Source organism: Scylla paramamosain, chromosome 24, assembly GCF_035594125.1.
Source record: "Scylla paramamosain isolate STU-SP2022 chromosome 24, ASM3559412v1, whole genome shotgun sequence".
NCBI classification, from domain to species: Eukaryota; Metazoa; Arthropoda; class Malacostraca; order Decapoda; family Portunidae; genus Scylla; species Scylla paramamosain.
Genome location: NC_087174.1, coordinates 1,440,001 through 1,457,500, shown reverse-complemented (window position 1 = coordinate 1,457,500; position 17,500 = coordinate 1,440,001). Strand labels below are relative to the sequence as shown.

At 43.3% G+C, this 17,500-nt stretch overlaps 1 protein-coding gene across 9 annotated transcripts in view; it reads right to left on the bottom strand.

Annotated features, from left to right (window-relative positions):
* LOC135112560 (nephrin-like) overlaps nucleotides 1–17,500 on the bottom strand; it is a 216,705-nt gene that overhangs the window by 113,587 nt on the left and 85,618 nt on the right. For all 9 annotated transcript variants that reach the window (XM_064027015.1, XM_064027014.1, XM_064027011.1 and 6 more), the window contains exon 3: nucleotides 181–360. In XM_064027015.1, coding sequence (XP_063883085.1) covers nucleotides 181–360 — 180 coding nt within the window. The remainder of the gene's footprint in view (nucleotides 1–180; nucleotides 361–17,500) is intronic.

The following is a 17,500-nucleotide window of genomic DNA, read 5'->3' as shown; positions in this document are numbered from 1 at the left end:
CATCAAGTACAATACTCTTACGTGTGAGTGCCATGCAGAACTATGAACCGCGCAAGATGAGACGAAACACGACGCCTTGATATGTGGAGTGACAGTAAGTCTTGAATATTTTAACCTTGTGTGTGTCGCTCTGCTATCCACTACTACTGGCTGACAGGGAGAAAGGAGGTTAGTACTCACTTAAGACGGTGAGATGGCCGGTGCCTCTGATGGGCGGGTGGCCGTCGGCGGGCCCCACTTGGCACTGGTAGTCGGCGTCGTCGTTGAGCGTCGTATTGTGGATCCTGAGGTGGTGCTCCCCGTCGATGCCGTCCCCGATCATCTCGTAGCGAGGGTAACCAGGGATGCTCCGGTTGAAACCTAAAAATAGAAGAGAAGAAACAAGTCAGAGAATGTAACCTTCAAGTAGTTCTGCTTTAAGTCACGTCTATCTACGCATATTTTCTTCTCAAGTATGTTCTGCCTATTACCTTCGAGTGCGTCTGCTTTAAGCTGTATCTCTCTAAGTCTAGCATTCTCTACCCCCATCTGCCATTCTTGGAAGTGAAAAGTGTGTTGTGAAATCTAGTTAAAGATTCCTTGAATATCATACGAGCTTCGTTATTTAATTTGCTTTTTTTTTTATCTACTTAATGTTCGTCCCTATGTATGTGTGTGTGTGTGTGTGTGTGTGTGTGTGTGTGTGTGTGTGTGTGTGTGTGTGTGTGTGTGTGTGTGTGTGTGTGTGTGTGTGTGTGTGTGTGTGTGTGAGTGTGTGTGTGTGGTCAGTAGCCGTTGCCTCTCACCAGATTTTCAGGAAGACAAAACGAACTCAACACAATTATATTTCCCTCCACGTGTGCCTGACCATCAAGCTTCATGTTGCTTTATACCCTGAGATGTGCTGAAGACTTGCAGTGCAATTTACGAGAAAATTTACGAGACAGGGGAGTTCACGGGGATGCGATGAGTTTCAATCTACTCGTACACCTGACTGTTCCAGCTCCCTCGCAGCCGCGCCAGACCAGCACCAGACCCTCACCTTCACATCATCATCACCGCCACCATCCGCATCCCACATCCACCAAAGCCTCCCTCCCGCCGCCACAATATTATCAAAGCAGAAGCGGGAGCCACGCTGAGTCTCGTCTAGTTAGCGGGTGTCGCGGCGCGTCGCCATAATTAGGTCACACTGTAAATTATTACCAAATGTTTCCTCCAGCCGCATTACTCCCTTCTAATTACCTCACATGAATGGCTGCCTAGATCGTTTCTCTTGATTAGCTTGACGAGAAAGGGAAAAATAATTAACTTTTATATAGATTCAATACAACGTGGCAATCCATTTTTGTCCGCTATATGGACGCCGGGCTTAGAAAGTGGCCCTTATGCTCACCTCCTCCACCTCCACTCTGCCTGTCAACTCGGAGAAGGGGAAGCATGACCAATGAGAGAGCTGAAGCTTCGAATTCCGTCTGATTCTCTCAATTATTGCTGACCAAGTGATATCTATTTCACGTTCATAACTGCGAGACTATGAGAGCTTCATGCGCTAGAAATTACACCTAATCACCCATCCATGCAGGCAACCACCCACCCACACCAACCCACCCATACCCACCCACACACACACCCACACACACACACACACCCACATTTCATATAACGGGGAGTGTCATGCTGCACCGTAATGGACTCTTCTCAGTCATTACTCATTGGAGACGAAAAAATGTGAGGGCTGACATTGACAGATCATTAATTATGTAATAATCACCATAATTCGATTCAGCCATATGTCATAAAACTATAAATGGGACGCACTCATACATGCATACATAGGGACGGGAAGACGAATAAAGTGTGGACAATGATTAATGTACAAATTCATGTTATCTTGCAAGTCTGTATGTCCGTGGAAATCAGCCGTTTGTAAAAATGCATTAACACTATTTCGAATTTCAATTTAAATTCGGATAACTTATAATTATTTTTTCCCCGTGGTCATGAATCATGGATGAGAGGTGAGACTATGAGGTATGTTGGGCGCAAAGAACACGGAGTGGGAGTGTACGTAGATGCGTGGGTAGATTGCAAACGTGGTTACCGCCGGGACAGGTGGTGGAGTATAGACAAGAGTGTGGGTGAACGCGGTGATGGCGTGGTAGGTCATGCGGACGCGCGGTCTGAGGCGTGAAGTGTGCCTGACCGGGGTGAAAGTACGTAGGTGGACTTGCTGTTTCCTAGGCATGTTTTTTTTTTTTTTTTTTTTTTTCATGCGCTAGTGAGTGTGACGTCAGGGAAGAAAATTTGGAAAAATGAAACGTAGAGCAGCATCAGACCATCAGAAAAATAAGAGCTTACTTTCAAACGCTGCGGAGTTTTCAAGAATGGAACAAAATAAGTCACAGTGATGAGACACAAAGGAAATCAATCTGACTTTCTTTTTTTTTATATTTACAAATTTTTTTGGTATTACATCTTTCGAAAACTATTGAACTATGAGAACAAGTGACTTTCTCTACGTAAAAATGTGAATAACTAACACCTTTTCTCCTAAATATAACTTGCTATATCCTCTGACGAAATCATTTAGCAGTTCAAACCGAGAGCTAAGTAATATTCATGCAAACCAGTGTGACTGAGACAAGACAGTTCTCCACACCTACATACACCCGGGTGAGAGACACGCATGGTAAATACATTCAAACTCACATCCTCTGCCGCTGCACTGAGGGGACCGGAACTACTCGTACAGTAAACTTCCCACTAATGACAATCGGCTCAAGGCCACGCACGATATCCAAAACAACCCTAAACTTGCTTCACACACACACACTCCACTTCCTTCTTCTCCAACGGTTCTTTCGTGAGAGTAATCAGAGCGTCGGAGATAAAAAAAAAAAAAAAGGAGAGAGAGAAAGAAATATCGGCTTTACATGAAGCGATTTATAATGAGCTAGAGAATATTTCACGTTAAGTGCAAATCTTTATCAGCAGCAGGTGTTGATAATACTCTTTTTAGTGCAAGTTTGTATCGTAACTTTCCTCCTGTGTGGGCCGCAGCGCGCACGGCAATAACAGGTGTGCAGTGACAAGCGAACGACATGGAGATGCCTGGGGAAGCGGAGCCTGTGCCGCGCAGTACCATGTTGCCATCGTGTATTTTCCTCGCCTTCTGCCGATATTCAGTCTTTTAATCCAATTGCAGTGAGGCGCCTGAGTTGCATATGACCCGAGGCTCCAGCCACGCGCCCGCCCAACGACGCTAAGTATTGATCTCCCCACAAGGCTACATATTGGCCGCAAGTTTTCCCTGTCACGCCGCGTCTCTATGACTTGAAGACCAAACGATGAGGTTAGAAAGGAGTGTGTGAGCGGCGTTGTGGGGAAACTATATAAAGTGCTCACACGAAAGCGTACTTACTAGAACATACTGAAAACCAATGACAAGAAAGAAACGGAACAGTGATTAACAGTCTTCATGTAACACTCATCAGCGACGGGGGTTCATCTAAGCACGAACATAAGTCATTTTGTACGTCCATTCCAAAATTAGACGGTTAAATAACAGTGGAAGAAAACCGATACGCCATTCCGGGAGCGATAAAACATGGGAACACACACACACACAATATATATATATATATATATATATATATATATATATATATATATATATATATATATATATATATATATATATATATATATATATATATATATATATATATATATATATGTAATGCAGAAGTAATTTCGTAGAAACTGGTATTTAAAGAAAACCTCTCCGGTCAAGTGGTAGAAAGAAAAGAAGAAAAGAAGGAAAAAAAAAGAGAGCTAGTGAGGATGAGTAAAACAAAGTGAAAACAATTTGAGTCGTGACGAACACGAACAAAACAACGACACGCATGCATGAAATATCTGAAGGACAACACCACCACAACTATGAGTATAACAAAACAAAACACAGCGCAGCCACCAGAGAAACACTCCACAAAGCTCAAAAGACAGAGTTTCCACGCGTGAAATCTTATTACGACGCGGTACTCGCCAGGCGTACATAATTAACCGAGTCCCTGACGAGTCCCTCCAGCGATGTATGGCAATGCGGTCTGATATCCAATTAACGGGTTATAATGAGGCCAGGTGGAGAGGCGGCTAGTGCGTGAAGGGTAGCCAAGGGTCTGCTGGACGACGATAAATAAAATGAGTACAAACATGGACAATAGGAAAGATTATAATATTAGGTAGGGGCAGCTCTCCGCTCCTTGCTTTGATCTTGCTCACTATGTGGAAATACTACAAATACATTTATCGTAAAATTTTTCGTTACCACGTGATATTTTCCATCTTTTCCAAGACACTGAAATATAAGATGATTTTTTTTTTTTTTCATGTTAGTTCATTTCTACAAGATTCATAGAATTGTTGTTTTCAGTATAATTTCTTGCTGGAGAATGAGCTTGTTTTACTTTGTTGATCATTATCTTTTTTTTTGTGAATAATGAAAAAAAAAATAAATAAAATAAATGAAACTCGGATTCCTGTCTTTTTATGGAACGGTACGTCTCGCGAGAGTCGCCTGCCTACATGTGATGACGAAAGCTCAGTCACAATGCAGCTACTCTGTGGTAATGAGTATAACAGATGACGTTACTGGCTGTAAGTTCACCCTTAAGTTCACATTCTGCCATGGACGAGCGGGTGGCATTCATAATTAGGTTTTCCAGCAATCCTTTTCTGGCGAGATACAAAGTAATGTGAAAAGCAGGTCACTTGGTAAGCTTAGACTTGTACAATAATTGTGTCGTAGAACGGTGAACTCTGAAAGGTCACGGACACTGACATGACCCGCAAGAGTCGTGCATGTACTCCGAGTGAACCTCTCCCGTCACTTCCCTTGTACTGGTTGATTGATTCAGTACGGGACAACCTCGTAAAGCAAAAAAACAAGTTGATGGATAAACACGAGCACATCTAATTTGGGTATGGCAGTCGGTACATGTAAAGGGAACTGGCCGAAGAATGTGATAGATTCCTCACATTCCCAAAGCGGAAACTTTCATTCTGCGTAAACATGCAGAATTAATGGATGTTGTTAATCTCTGCCTCTCTTGCAGCGGATTACGTGGAAAAACTAATGGCTAGTTGAGGATTTCCAGTTTCAACTTTTTACCGCCTCCATAAAAGGCTAAAAGTGGAGCTATATTTACTGCTTCAATATTTGCTCTCACAAATTATCCGCGAGGAAAAATAAACGATAAAATTAAGAAGCTGAAATAGTAAATAGTATGTTTCTCATTGCTCTGGTGCACGGATATAATGAAAAAAATAAATAAATAAAAAGAAATGACATTATGAAAGATAACCCGTTGACGCCAAAAGTATTCTGCACTTGTTGACAATTATCTTCTAAATCGCGGCAGCTTCATCCATGAGTCTGATACTCAAAAATAAAGAAAGAAAAAAAAACTTTGAATCAATACATGCATTCACAGGAAAAAAAAAACGGGAAAAATAAATATCATGTGAAAAATCAGGCTTATACCGAGTCTACATCCAAACAAATTAAAATGTGTGATGATTAAATGTGTGTGTGTGTGTGTGTGTGTGTGTGTGTGTGTGTGTGTGTGTGTGTGTGTGTGTGTGTGTGTGTGTGTGTGTGTGTGTGTGTGTGTGTGTGTGTGTGTGTGTGTGTGTTTGTTTGTTTGTAATAATAATCATACCTTAGTTAAGCAAGATCCAAGACGCTGTGTTCCTGCTTGTGTAAATTAATGCACCTGTGACCACCGGTTGTAATGAAAGGCGCGATATGAGGCACCATCAACGGACGGGAGCCAGAAACGAGAAACAGAGCTTGCAAGACGACAGCGGAATGTTTGAAGGTTACTTTCTGAATGTAAGGAATGTGCGTATCATAATTATTATTATTTAAAAAGAACGGTCGCCCGGAAGCATGATTTCTCTCTCTGTGGATTTGCACGTAAGCAGACTCCCACATATTTATGGATACTCATGAACTGCACACTGAAAGAAAAGTATTTAAGTATCCATTAGTGAACAGAAACCACTGATGTGCTCCGTCCTAAGGCTTCCGGCTACACACACACACACACACACACACACACACACGTCGTGCTGCTCTCTCCGGCATCTCTTCCTACTGTTATTCCTTGCACAGATCCGATCATCGTGTTCTGAGATTTGGATGATTACTAAACTAATGTTTCTCTCATCTCTTCTTCCTGTCTAAAGTAATTATGCATCAATGAAATCAGTGAAAGTTAAGGTATAAAATTGCATCTTTAGAAATACAGTTTGGGAGGACCTTTGCTTTTTTTTCTCTCTCTCTCTCTTGCTGAATGTAAGAAAAACTCCAAAATCATATTTCAATAGGAAATTTTTAAAGTGCAATATCGTTCACCTGAGTTGTGCTCCTACTAAGATTTTTCACTCCTTATCGCATCTCTTGCTTTAAGCCTTTCTACGCTGCTGCCCCGAAATAGTGTCTTTTTATGAGGCCAAACAAGGTAACACCCAGGAATTTCCCTCCCCACGCCCCGTTGATGATGGTCAGCCTCGCGGATCGACCGGCACTCACTTAAGAGGGACAAGACCACCAAGGATTAGTAGATTAGCTGCGCTTCGTACCTGCTACTTACTTAACCACGAGATGAATTGGCAACGTTACTCCCTAGTTTTACATCACAGCGTGGTGGTTTTAATTCCATGTTACAGTACTTTACAAATTTGTGATCGTACATTCATTAGTGTTATGAATTTTTCCTCATATTTAAAAAGGAAAGGTTTACTGTGATTTTATTGGAGGTGCAAGGAAAGATTGTATAACGTCCCTCGTCCCTCATGCCCTAGATACCAGATTTCTCACTCACAGCATACGCAGGACCTAACACTGTAAGCGTGACCTTGGTGTAGAAATGCCTAGAAACCTTACAAGAAAAGGGAGTGTGTGCAGGTAGCCAATGTAGACACTCCAGCTGCCAGGGTTTGCACGTACGGTACGAAGATGTTTATGTGCGAAAGAGGATGTTTAGGCAGAGGCTTTGGTGGTAGATGCTTCACCACAGGATGTTTACAGCAGATGTCAAAAGTGGCAAATCAAATCCTTTAACTGTTACATTTTCTGATCATTGTCATGACCTCCTCACCCAACGCACGGTAGACTGAAACAGAAATACACATATAACTTGCTAACTTTCTTATCCTTGTTAGCGAAAAAACTAAAGTAATTTGAAAATTCAGAAAATATTGATTAGAAATATGTACAATAATAAAAACCAAAGTACTGAACAAACACACTGGAAAAATAAATATGAAAAGGCGACGAAACGACATAAATCAAACAGAAAACGAATAGTAGAGATTAACGATACCATAGAAAACGAATAGTAGAGATTAACGATACCATAGAAAAGTACGGTAGGCAGGACAAGAGCACACGCACAAACACACACACACACACACACTTTTAATCCATTCAGCATTCATAAAAACAAATTAGAGCAAAACTTCCACTCTACTCGCACACAAGTAAACAAAATTACCGCTAAGCTGCCCCACAGGAGCTGCTCGCGCCACCACCGACGTGAACATACGGACACGATCCCTATAAACGAACCGGTGAAAATTAATAATATTTATCAAACTCACTCTTGTGCAATGTTGTGGTTAAAGGCCTGAAACTGAGGAGGAGGAGGGGGGAAGGGCAGGGTGGGGAAAGAGGAGGAGGAGGAAGAGGAGGAGGAGGAGGAGGAGGAGGAGGAGATAATGGAGAAGACCTAACGTTGTTCCTCTCTTTCCGCGTGAAATCGTAATATCATTAATGAGGGTAATAAAGAGAGGAGGTGTAATATTGTGTGTGTGTGTGTGTGTCTGTGTGTGTGTGTGTGTGTGTGTGTATGAGAGAGAGAGAGAGAGAGAGAGAGAGAGAGAGAGAGAGAGAGAGAGAGAGAGAGAGAGAGAGAGAGAGAGAGAGAGAGAGAGAGAGAGAATTTATGTTACCTGACGTGAACCGATTCCTCCAATGTCTGTAAATATATCACACATTTTTTTTCAACACACACACACACACACACACACACACACAGACACACACACACACACACACACACACACACACACACACACACACACACACACACAGACACATATTTTACTAAAGAATTTAATGAGAAAGGAGTGGTGTGAATGAAGCTCATGATGAGACTCGTTAACGCTTACAACAACAAAAGAACATCATTACTCGTCTGATTATTATTATTATTATTATTATTATTATTATTATTAGTAGTAGTAGTAGTAGTAGTAGTAGTAGTAGTAGTGGTGGTGGTATCATAATCATCATCATCATCATCATCATCATCATCACCACCACTGCCACAATTCTTACTTTTTAGTCTGATGTGAGAGCAAATACAACAATCACTACCAACATTTTCAATCCTGCCGTATTCGTTGTCTCTCTCTCTCTCTCTCTCTCTCTCTCTCTCTCTCTCTCTCTCTCTCTCTCTCTCTCTCTGTGGCGTAAAAGAGCCAAGAAGTGGTGAAACGGTTTTTATGTGGAATATCTGTAGCGCTTTCCCTGCAACGTCGCCTAAATGTGCCTCAGGAGACGTATTCTTCTCTCACCGCCGCGTCGGAGGCCCATTCATCTGGCGAGACAGAGTACTGCTTCGTCACTCGCCCGACACATCCGTACGTCTTCTTGCTGCCTTTCTTCTTCCTCTTCTTTCCTTTCTCTTCTTTATCCTTTTATCTATAAGTACTTGCTGCGTGTTATCCTCTCTCTCCCTCTCCCTCTCCCTCTGTCTCTCTCTCTCTCTCTCTCTTTTTACTCTGGCAAAAATTATCCTTGTAGTTCGGCACACTGTAAATTATTAACCAAAATGACTACCATCAAGTTGCACCTACACACCACACACACTGCCCATACATAGGAGCACACCTGTGGTTGTGCCGGTAATTACACCCTCGCCCACATGGAAAGGGGTAAGGTTTCTGATATAGGCCCTGCTGTTTTGGTTCGTGACATTCTTACGGTGCCAAGGAAGACTTAGTGAGGCCAGGCATGCCAGCACTCACGGCTTTCAACTCCTCTTCCTGCCGCCCACTCACTTCCACGCTCTCTCAACTTCTCCCCACCTGGCCACTTTGTTACCTCACCTCAACAATAAATTTTCTTCCTCACCCACTCGCCTCGGTGTTTCTTCCCTCCTTCTCCTACTTCTCCATCTCCACTTCTTAAGCCTCGCCCAAGTCCTCGTCCTCCTCGCCTCCTCCACTCACTTCTAGAGGAAAGCTCTCTAGACTATCTAAATTCCGGTCCTTTCCACTGCTCTCAATTTCCTTTTCACGCAATTCCACTGCTGCATGCACTCACCCGGTCTCCTTCAACCTTACGAGACCAATGGGGGCTCACAAAGCAACAGCTCCCAGAATAATGCACTTAGGCGAAATTCAAGGTGTCACGTAACCTAATAAGTTCATAGGGGAACTAAAAGTAAAATAATAAAATTGAGAGAAACGTGAAGGACATAGGAGTGAAAAATATCAATGAAAAGTGTCATGGGAGAAAAATAGGAACGGAAAATCTTCTATAAGCAAGAAGAACCACACTCAGATACGAGGTAACTTGAGGGGAAAATATAGACGCAAGGAATTTACCGGCGACACATTGTGACAAACCAGGAATTTCACGTGTTCCACAACACTTACGACTTTGGGGTCATGGCGGCCTCCGATAATGGGTTCCTGGCATGAAACTCGCGAGACATTACTGTAGGAGTCGAAGGAAGAGTCATCACCACTCGGGAAAGGATCGAAACATTAATGTACAAGGGAGAGCAAAACAAAAGGAGGAAGGACGAGGGAAAGAGAGAAAGAGAGGGAAAGAGGAAGGGTGGAGAGAAAAGAAAAAGGAAGTAAAATGAGAGAATGCATATTGGGGAATAGAAAACGTGAAAATGGTATGGAAAATGGAAAGAATAATAAACGAAACAAAGAAGCTATACCCTCTCATAGTCCAGGGTTTAACACAAACATTCCCACACACAGGCGCCTTCCACAAGGGATCGAGGCCAAGCCAACTTAGTAGTTTTATAGTTAGGCTCTCGAGTTCCTGACCAACAAGGCGTCTAAGAACTTCCATGCTTCTCCTGCGTGTTTGAGATTCAGCATTTCCCTCGAACAGCACTGGCAGATAGATAGATAGAAAGAGAGAGAGAGAGAGAGAGAGAGAGAGAGAGAGAGAGAGAGAGAGAGAGAGAGAGTCCACAGCTCCACGTTCACAAACAAATACAAAAGAAAGAAATGGAGTTTGCTATCGGAATAACCCCGGCAGCATTAGTGAGGCGCACAGGAGTTTTCATCAACAGAGTCAACACTGCATCCTTTTATCCCCCCACTTGATGGCCCCGCCCTGACCACCGCCCGCAACACAAACACAAGCCCGACCCACGGTAGCTCTTACTGAACACCTGGAAAAAATATCTAGCCTAAATTTACGTTGTGGGTCATGTCGATGGTTCTGGGGACGACAGAAGCCTTATAATAAATTCAAAGGGCAGGAATCCACAAACGGTGCCCGAAGAGGGAGAAAAATATAACTTTGCGGTAAGTGTGAAATCATATAAGAATGTCTGATGAAGACGAAAAGGTAATGTTGCTGTAATGAAGTAGTGAGGAAATGTATCATAATGTACTAGTGTATTATGAACCATCAAAGTCAAGAAGACATACTAATTCTGTCAAAAACCGGCAGTGATACGGCCCTTCCTGGGTCTCCGAGGCACGGTGTTGGGGAAGGAGAATGGGTAATACACGAGGGCTGAGGGAAAGAAGCCATTGGGGAGGCAGAGAGGGGAAGATCTGACTTTGCTAAATTGCATCAAGTGATTACTACTCTCGATACGACTTCCTGGTCCCAGCTGCTGCCGGGAATCCTATTGGTGATGTAGAAATTGGATAGAAGATATCTCTTTTATCAGGTCATCTCTCCACGGCCAGCGAGGGTGTGTTGCACCTCACGATATATATATATATATATATATATATATATATATATATATATATATATATATATATATATATATATATATATATATATATATATATATATATATATATATATATATGTGTGTGTGTGTGTGTGTGTGTGTGTTTGTAAGCGGGAGAGAGAGAGAGAGAGAGAGAGAGAGAGAGAGAGAGAGAGAGAGAGAGAGAGATTAGTATAACCAGTAAAGAATAACTTTTGATGCCGCCCTTCACGTCCACACTCCTTTTCTTACAACTACTTTTCCTTTGAGCAGCGATAGTACCCTCTTTTTTTATGTATTCTCCATCAACAGTTTTTTCCCCCCTCTAGCCATTTCTTGCTCCATTTTCCCGTCCTCCACTTTCCCTCGGTCGGCCGCAGGGTTCTGGCGATCCTGTTGCCCCGCAGTTCAATCCGCGGAAACACCAGAAACGGCCGGCAAGAAGGAAGTGAGGCAGGGAAGGACAAATTACTGAAGCGGAGGTAAGGGAAGCTATATTCTCAGCAAACTTGCCTGTCTGCTTTGTATCTTCGTTCCTCGCACCACTATTTCCTTATTTCACTGCCAGTTCATTCCAGTCCTCTTCCAAAGCATTACGCGTGAAAACGAACGGAAACTTTAAGAAGAACTGAGTCGCACGAACGCATTCATTACTAAGAGGGCGTCATGAATCAAATCAATGAACACAAAATGCACACACAAGCGCCCATTCAGCCATCCCCTGCAGGCCTCCCTCTCCCTCCCGGTGCTTCATTATCAGCTCCTCGTGGCATTTTCCCGTCCCTCCAAAGATCCCTCACACCCTCTGCTATCTGGCCGTAAAAGGTGTTCCTCACAATTATTTCCTCTTCCCTGAAATGACGCGTCGCATCAAAACCAACGAGGCCACTTCAAGGAAGAGAGGAGGGAGAGAGAAGAGACGAGAGCCAGGGCGGGAGAGAAGGGATCGAAGGAAGGGGGAGATGAAGGGTACGTGGAGTGGATGAGGAGGAGGGACGTAGGAAGGAAAAATGAAGAATGACTGATAGCCTTGTGGAAAGAAATAACGTGTCAATTGTACACGCTGACAAACATAGATATAAACACAGTATTTATCTTCAAACTGTCAAGTCTCTTTAATTTTCCCTATCATTTCCGTTCAGTTAGTTTGAAAAGCTGTTTCTCTCTCTCTCTCTCTCTCTCTCTCTCTCTCTCTCTCTCCCTCTCTGCGTTTGAGCAACGTGATAGATGGCCAAATAATCTAATTCAGAGCCGATCACAGGCTGTCAGACACCATGGGCGCAGCTCCTTTGATCCGATGGTTTGTGTGACGAGCAGCGGAGGCCTCCACAGCCCGGGGACATCCTCAGGAGGAGCGGGAAGGAGAGGAAGACGAGTGACAACTTAAGAAAACAAGGTTGTCAAGCGAGACGCAAATTGAGAGACGAGGGCATTGGGCTTCCCGAGGAGATACACGTTCAGGGGTTCACGTGTCTCCTTCTATAAGTAACTTTAAGGAATGGGAAGGCAATTCTGATAAAACGCCGAACGTCCAAAGAGGAACTATATAAAGTTAAGCAATAAATACGATAAGAATCAATAGATACATCAATATAGAGAGGAACGCCTTTGATAAACACAATCGTATATCTTACTAAGTTGTTGTTCAATACTCTCGGAGCGAAAATCTATACAGCTTTGAGGTATGTACCGATGTAAAACGAGAAAAAAACATGAAAGAAAATATGTTAAGTCATATGGAAATATCAAAGGGTGAAAAATGAAGAGGGTGTCTTGGTATACACATCAAAACCATTGCTATTATCCTCCAAGAATCGAAGCATTCTGATTTTTTTTGTTAAAGAAATGGATGTATTCAGATTTATCTTGAAGCAGTAATAGATAACCAATCTGACAGAAAGATGGGTATTGTGACTAACGTGGCACAGCGATGGGCTCAGTCATAAACAGTCATAAACGGTTGAAAACGTTCAGTATAACATTGTTTTACTACAGAAGAACAAACAACTAGATGGAATAGAAGGCTGACTGACTAAACTTAGACGAGCAGAGGCGGACCAGAGAATAAGCAAACAAAAACTGACAGTGGCACAATGCCTCGAGGATGAGAGAAGATTGAATGAGGTCTCTTTTCAGCAGTGGTCGTGTAAAGGCCTATAACAATGATGATGGTGATACTCATATATGTATGTGGATATTTACTAAATCAGACTACTACTGTGTATTTCCCTGAAGGGCAGATGCGCTATGAAGGCGAGGCGAGGCTGGCCTGAGGGTAACTTGATCTGTGAGCATAGTGGGCATAGTGCTGCAATCCACAAAGGTTATCTGAAAACTGGCTCAAAGCGAAATGGAATGTAGAAGTCCAGAGGAAACAACAGGACGACATAAAGGCATTCTATAGATGAAATATAGCAAGACAAAAACTGGCACTCGTGAAATTTAATCGAATAACAAAAGGCCAAGCGGACTGCACAGCTATCTGGTCGCGTGTAACTAACACTCCCATCCATCAAACAAATAAAAAAAAGATAAAGTTAAGAATTCGCGCACGGGTCATCGATCCACCTTCAAACCGAGGCAAAAAAATCCCTTCTTTCCTCACGACCTCGCCTCTCGTCTTACCCGCTTTTTCTCCTCCTCCTCATCTTCCTTTTCCACCTCCGCCACGGTTGGAAATCACGTCCAGATCCTCCTCTTCCCGCCCTCTTCCCTGCCGCTCTCCTTTCGTCCTTCTTCCCACTCGCCCTGCTCCTTTCCGCCCCTTTCCCTCCTCGCCCTCTAAACAAAGCCAGGACGGAATATTCTGACGCAGGTTCCTAAGAGCTCTTCGCTGAACGCCATTTATAACTAAAAGCTACGAGGGATTACAAGGCTTTGGTTCAGGTTTTATTCACACATTTGTTTCCCCCTTCGCATGCTGGGAAGGTCTGAAAGGGAACTCCGAGGAGAGAGGAAAAGAGGGTTTGAAAGTAGGATCTGAATGTAGGGTCTCAGCGCATGACGCCAAGATTTGGAGGGAATATGACAATGGAATGGAGTCTCTCTCTCTCTCTCTCTCTCTCTCTCTCTCTCTCTCTCTCTCTCTCTCTCTCTCTCTCTCTCTCTCTCTCTCTCTATGTTACTTCTTTCTGTGTGTTATTTATTTCAGTCATAATTATTCTCTTTCGCGCCCTGTCACCAGAAAATGACTGGCACCATCTCCCGCAGCCGTACATCTTCTTGTCCAAAGTCGCTGATGTCTGCTTTCATGGGCTCCTATTCTGTCCAAATGTCGCGTCATTATTATCATTATTATTATTCTTTTTATTTATGATTCTTTTTCTTACCCATCCCACCTCTCTCTCTCTCTCTCTCTCTCTCATCTCTTATTACTAACAGTCGCTGAATTAAGTGTTATAATCTTCCAGGCATTTTCTTTTCTTCAGACAAAAAGCCACAATTATATAATATTTTCCTTTCATGTTTTTTAACTCTATATTCTTATCCAGACACGCTCTTTCGTTGGCTACTGTCTTACGCTATAATCTCTCTCTCTCTCTCTCTCTCTCTCTCTCTCTCTCTCTCTCTCTCTCTCTCTCTCTCTCTCTCTCTCTCTCTCTCTCTCTCTTTCCTTTCCGTTTTCCTATATGCTATTTCCTTACAATTCACTGTTTCCACTTAACATAACTCTTAAACTCATAATAATAAATTGCCCAGTCTCGCTCTCCTTTCCTTCAACCTCATTTACTTCGTTTCAAAACACTGTTGGGCAAGGGCCGAGTGAGACGTAAGTCGGTATGCCTGAGAAACATAAAGTGTATGGCCGAACAGGCAGGCGGCATGAGACCTCCTCCGCCCATTTTCTTTATATATATATATATTTTTTCCTTCTAAGGATCGCTGTGTGTATACAAACCCATCCTTCCGAGGCTGGGAGAAATACAAGACGCTGGTAAACGAAATTAAGTGTTGGGAATCCTCCGAACTGGATCTAAATTCAAGTCTTCTAGTCTCAATTTACGAGCAATTGTTAGGATGCGCGTCCTTGTTTGTGGCGGTGGGACGGCGGCCCGCCAGTTTCCATTGCTGACCCACTCCCCTTCCACCACCACCACCACCACCACCACCACACTTTCGTCACTTTACAGTCGACAAAGAGAGAGAGAGAGAGAGAGAGAGAGAGAGAGAGAGAGAGAGAGAGAGAGAGAGAGGAGAGAGAGAGAGAGAGAGAGAGAGAGAGAGAGAGAGAGAGAGAGAGAGAGAGAGTGTGTGTGTGTGTGTGTGTGTGTGTGTGTGTGTGTGTGTGTGTGTGTGTGTGTGTGTGTGTGTGTGTGTGTGTGTGTGTGTGTGTGTGTGTGTGTGTGTGTTTTCGATATGAAAGGAAATTAGGAGAAAACGAGATAATAGAAAGTTTTAAGAACATCATCCGCACGGCCGCCCACCTTCAGCCGCGTCAGCAGGTCGGGTCACCGGACTGAGTGGACAGGCCAGTGCACCGCGACAGCCACACTCCCTGCGAACCTGAAGTGCACTTTACTCCACTCGAAATAACACTAAACTTTTTCACCGTGATAAAGTGAAGACACTCTGAAAGTAGCGGCTTCATGAGGCGACCAAACGCCTCGTTGTGCAGCGGCTCAGCGGTGCTCGGGTTGTGATCGCCTCAAAGTTTGTAAACAGTCGGTCGTTCCTGGGCAGCGAGTGGCGAGGCGTGGGTCAACGTGGAACTGTCCAGATGTTGTCCAGGCAAAGGACATGAGTCACACATACAACCACTGCCATTATATTTTTCATAAAGAAGAATAAAGAATAATAAATAAGCAATGAAACCATTTCTTTATATCACTGGCAAAACTGTGTTTATGCATCAGTTGTATTGACTGATTTCTCGAAAGAATCCAGTCATTCTGCTCTCCTGAAGAAGTGCATGTGGAGCGACAGCACCTTCCAGTCCTGTGTCGTCCAGTAATTAGGTGGAGGCTTCGCGACTCATTTTTTCCACCTGAGTCAGGTGAGCACCACTTGTCCCATCCGACCTGCGAGGCTCTTGCTTACCGCCGTGAGCTGCACCACAACTTTTAAATCGCATTATCTTTAATTTATGTGTCAAACTAACGCCGTTTCTGAGAACAATTTGCACTTACTCTCTGCAACACCCGCCCAAGTTTTAATTACATAATGATGTCGTTATTCCAGGTTTCACACGAGTGATGTTCTCCCAGGAACGCCATCATCAGAAATGTTTAGCAAGTTTTCTTTGTCCACTTTTTTTGTTAACAAATGCAAACTGCACACTAAGGCTGGTAATGAGGTTATGCTTGTCAGTATACGACACACCCTCTCCTCATTCCGAATTAAATGAGTGAATATATTCATTCATTTTTAAGCGACTAAAAACATAATTTGACAAGCATGTAGATATTATTTACGACTTACAATACATAGTGACCATTACGAGGAATATATGTGAAACTTTTTTTTTATATAATTTTAAATTGCACGAATAAACTTATAAACTTACTCTTACACAGATAAATACTTAATGTGATGAATATCATAGCAACCTATATGACTTCCAAGGACGACGCTCTGCAATGAGGAACGAAAAACAGAAATGGCACAGCACTTCACCTTGGGGCCAGAAACACTTTGATCAGTGTGGCGCTGTGCCTCAGTGAAAATTACATGGTGAAGGAGGCGGTGAGAGATGAGGCCCCGGAGAGGAAATCATCCCAGGGGAACACGGCTGAGGGGGGAACCGACAGCAACAATAAACACCCGTGATGAGGACTGACGGTTTGGTGTGTTCTCGTTAGCAGTGGAAACCTTGGCCACTTGAAGGCGCCCACCACAAAACTACATCATGATTTTGTTTTGTGCCTTTATTTCCATTTAATCAATACATTTTTGGACATCTGATGGCAAGGAAAGGTGTCAAATTCCTACCTCAACTGATCTGACAACACTTGAATGTATTTTTCAAAGTTATTTTCAAAGTTATTTCATGTATTTCTTGCCCCGTGTTCAAATATCAAGGGTAACACACACTCTCTCTCTCTCTCTCTCCTCTCTCATCTCTCTCTCTCTCTCTCCTCTCTCTCTCTTCTCTCTCTCTCTCCTCTCTCTCTCTCTCTCTCTCTCTCTCTCTTTCAAGTATTCTGTCTCAATGGCATGAACATGTTGCTCCTGTCTAAATTACCTTCCCCATTGCCTTTCTCCAATACATGAACCCAATAATTCTCTCCCATTGACCCACACATCCTCATCCCCATCCTCCACACTTTTAACGTCTCACACTACCGCCTCTCCCACTCCTCGCCTCACCCACTTCTACCCAAACCACATTTCTCAATTTAGATTTATCCCACGCTGCCTCTCAATTTTGCCTTTTACTGTGATGAGCGTCAAGGCTCCCTCAGTGGCCAACCCGGCAAGATCGTGGCAGGTGGTCATCAATAATGGATGGGCCGAGGAACGGTGTGTTA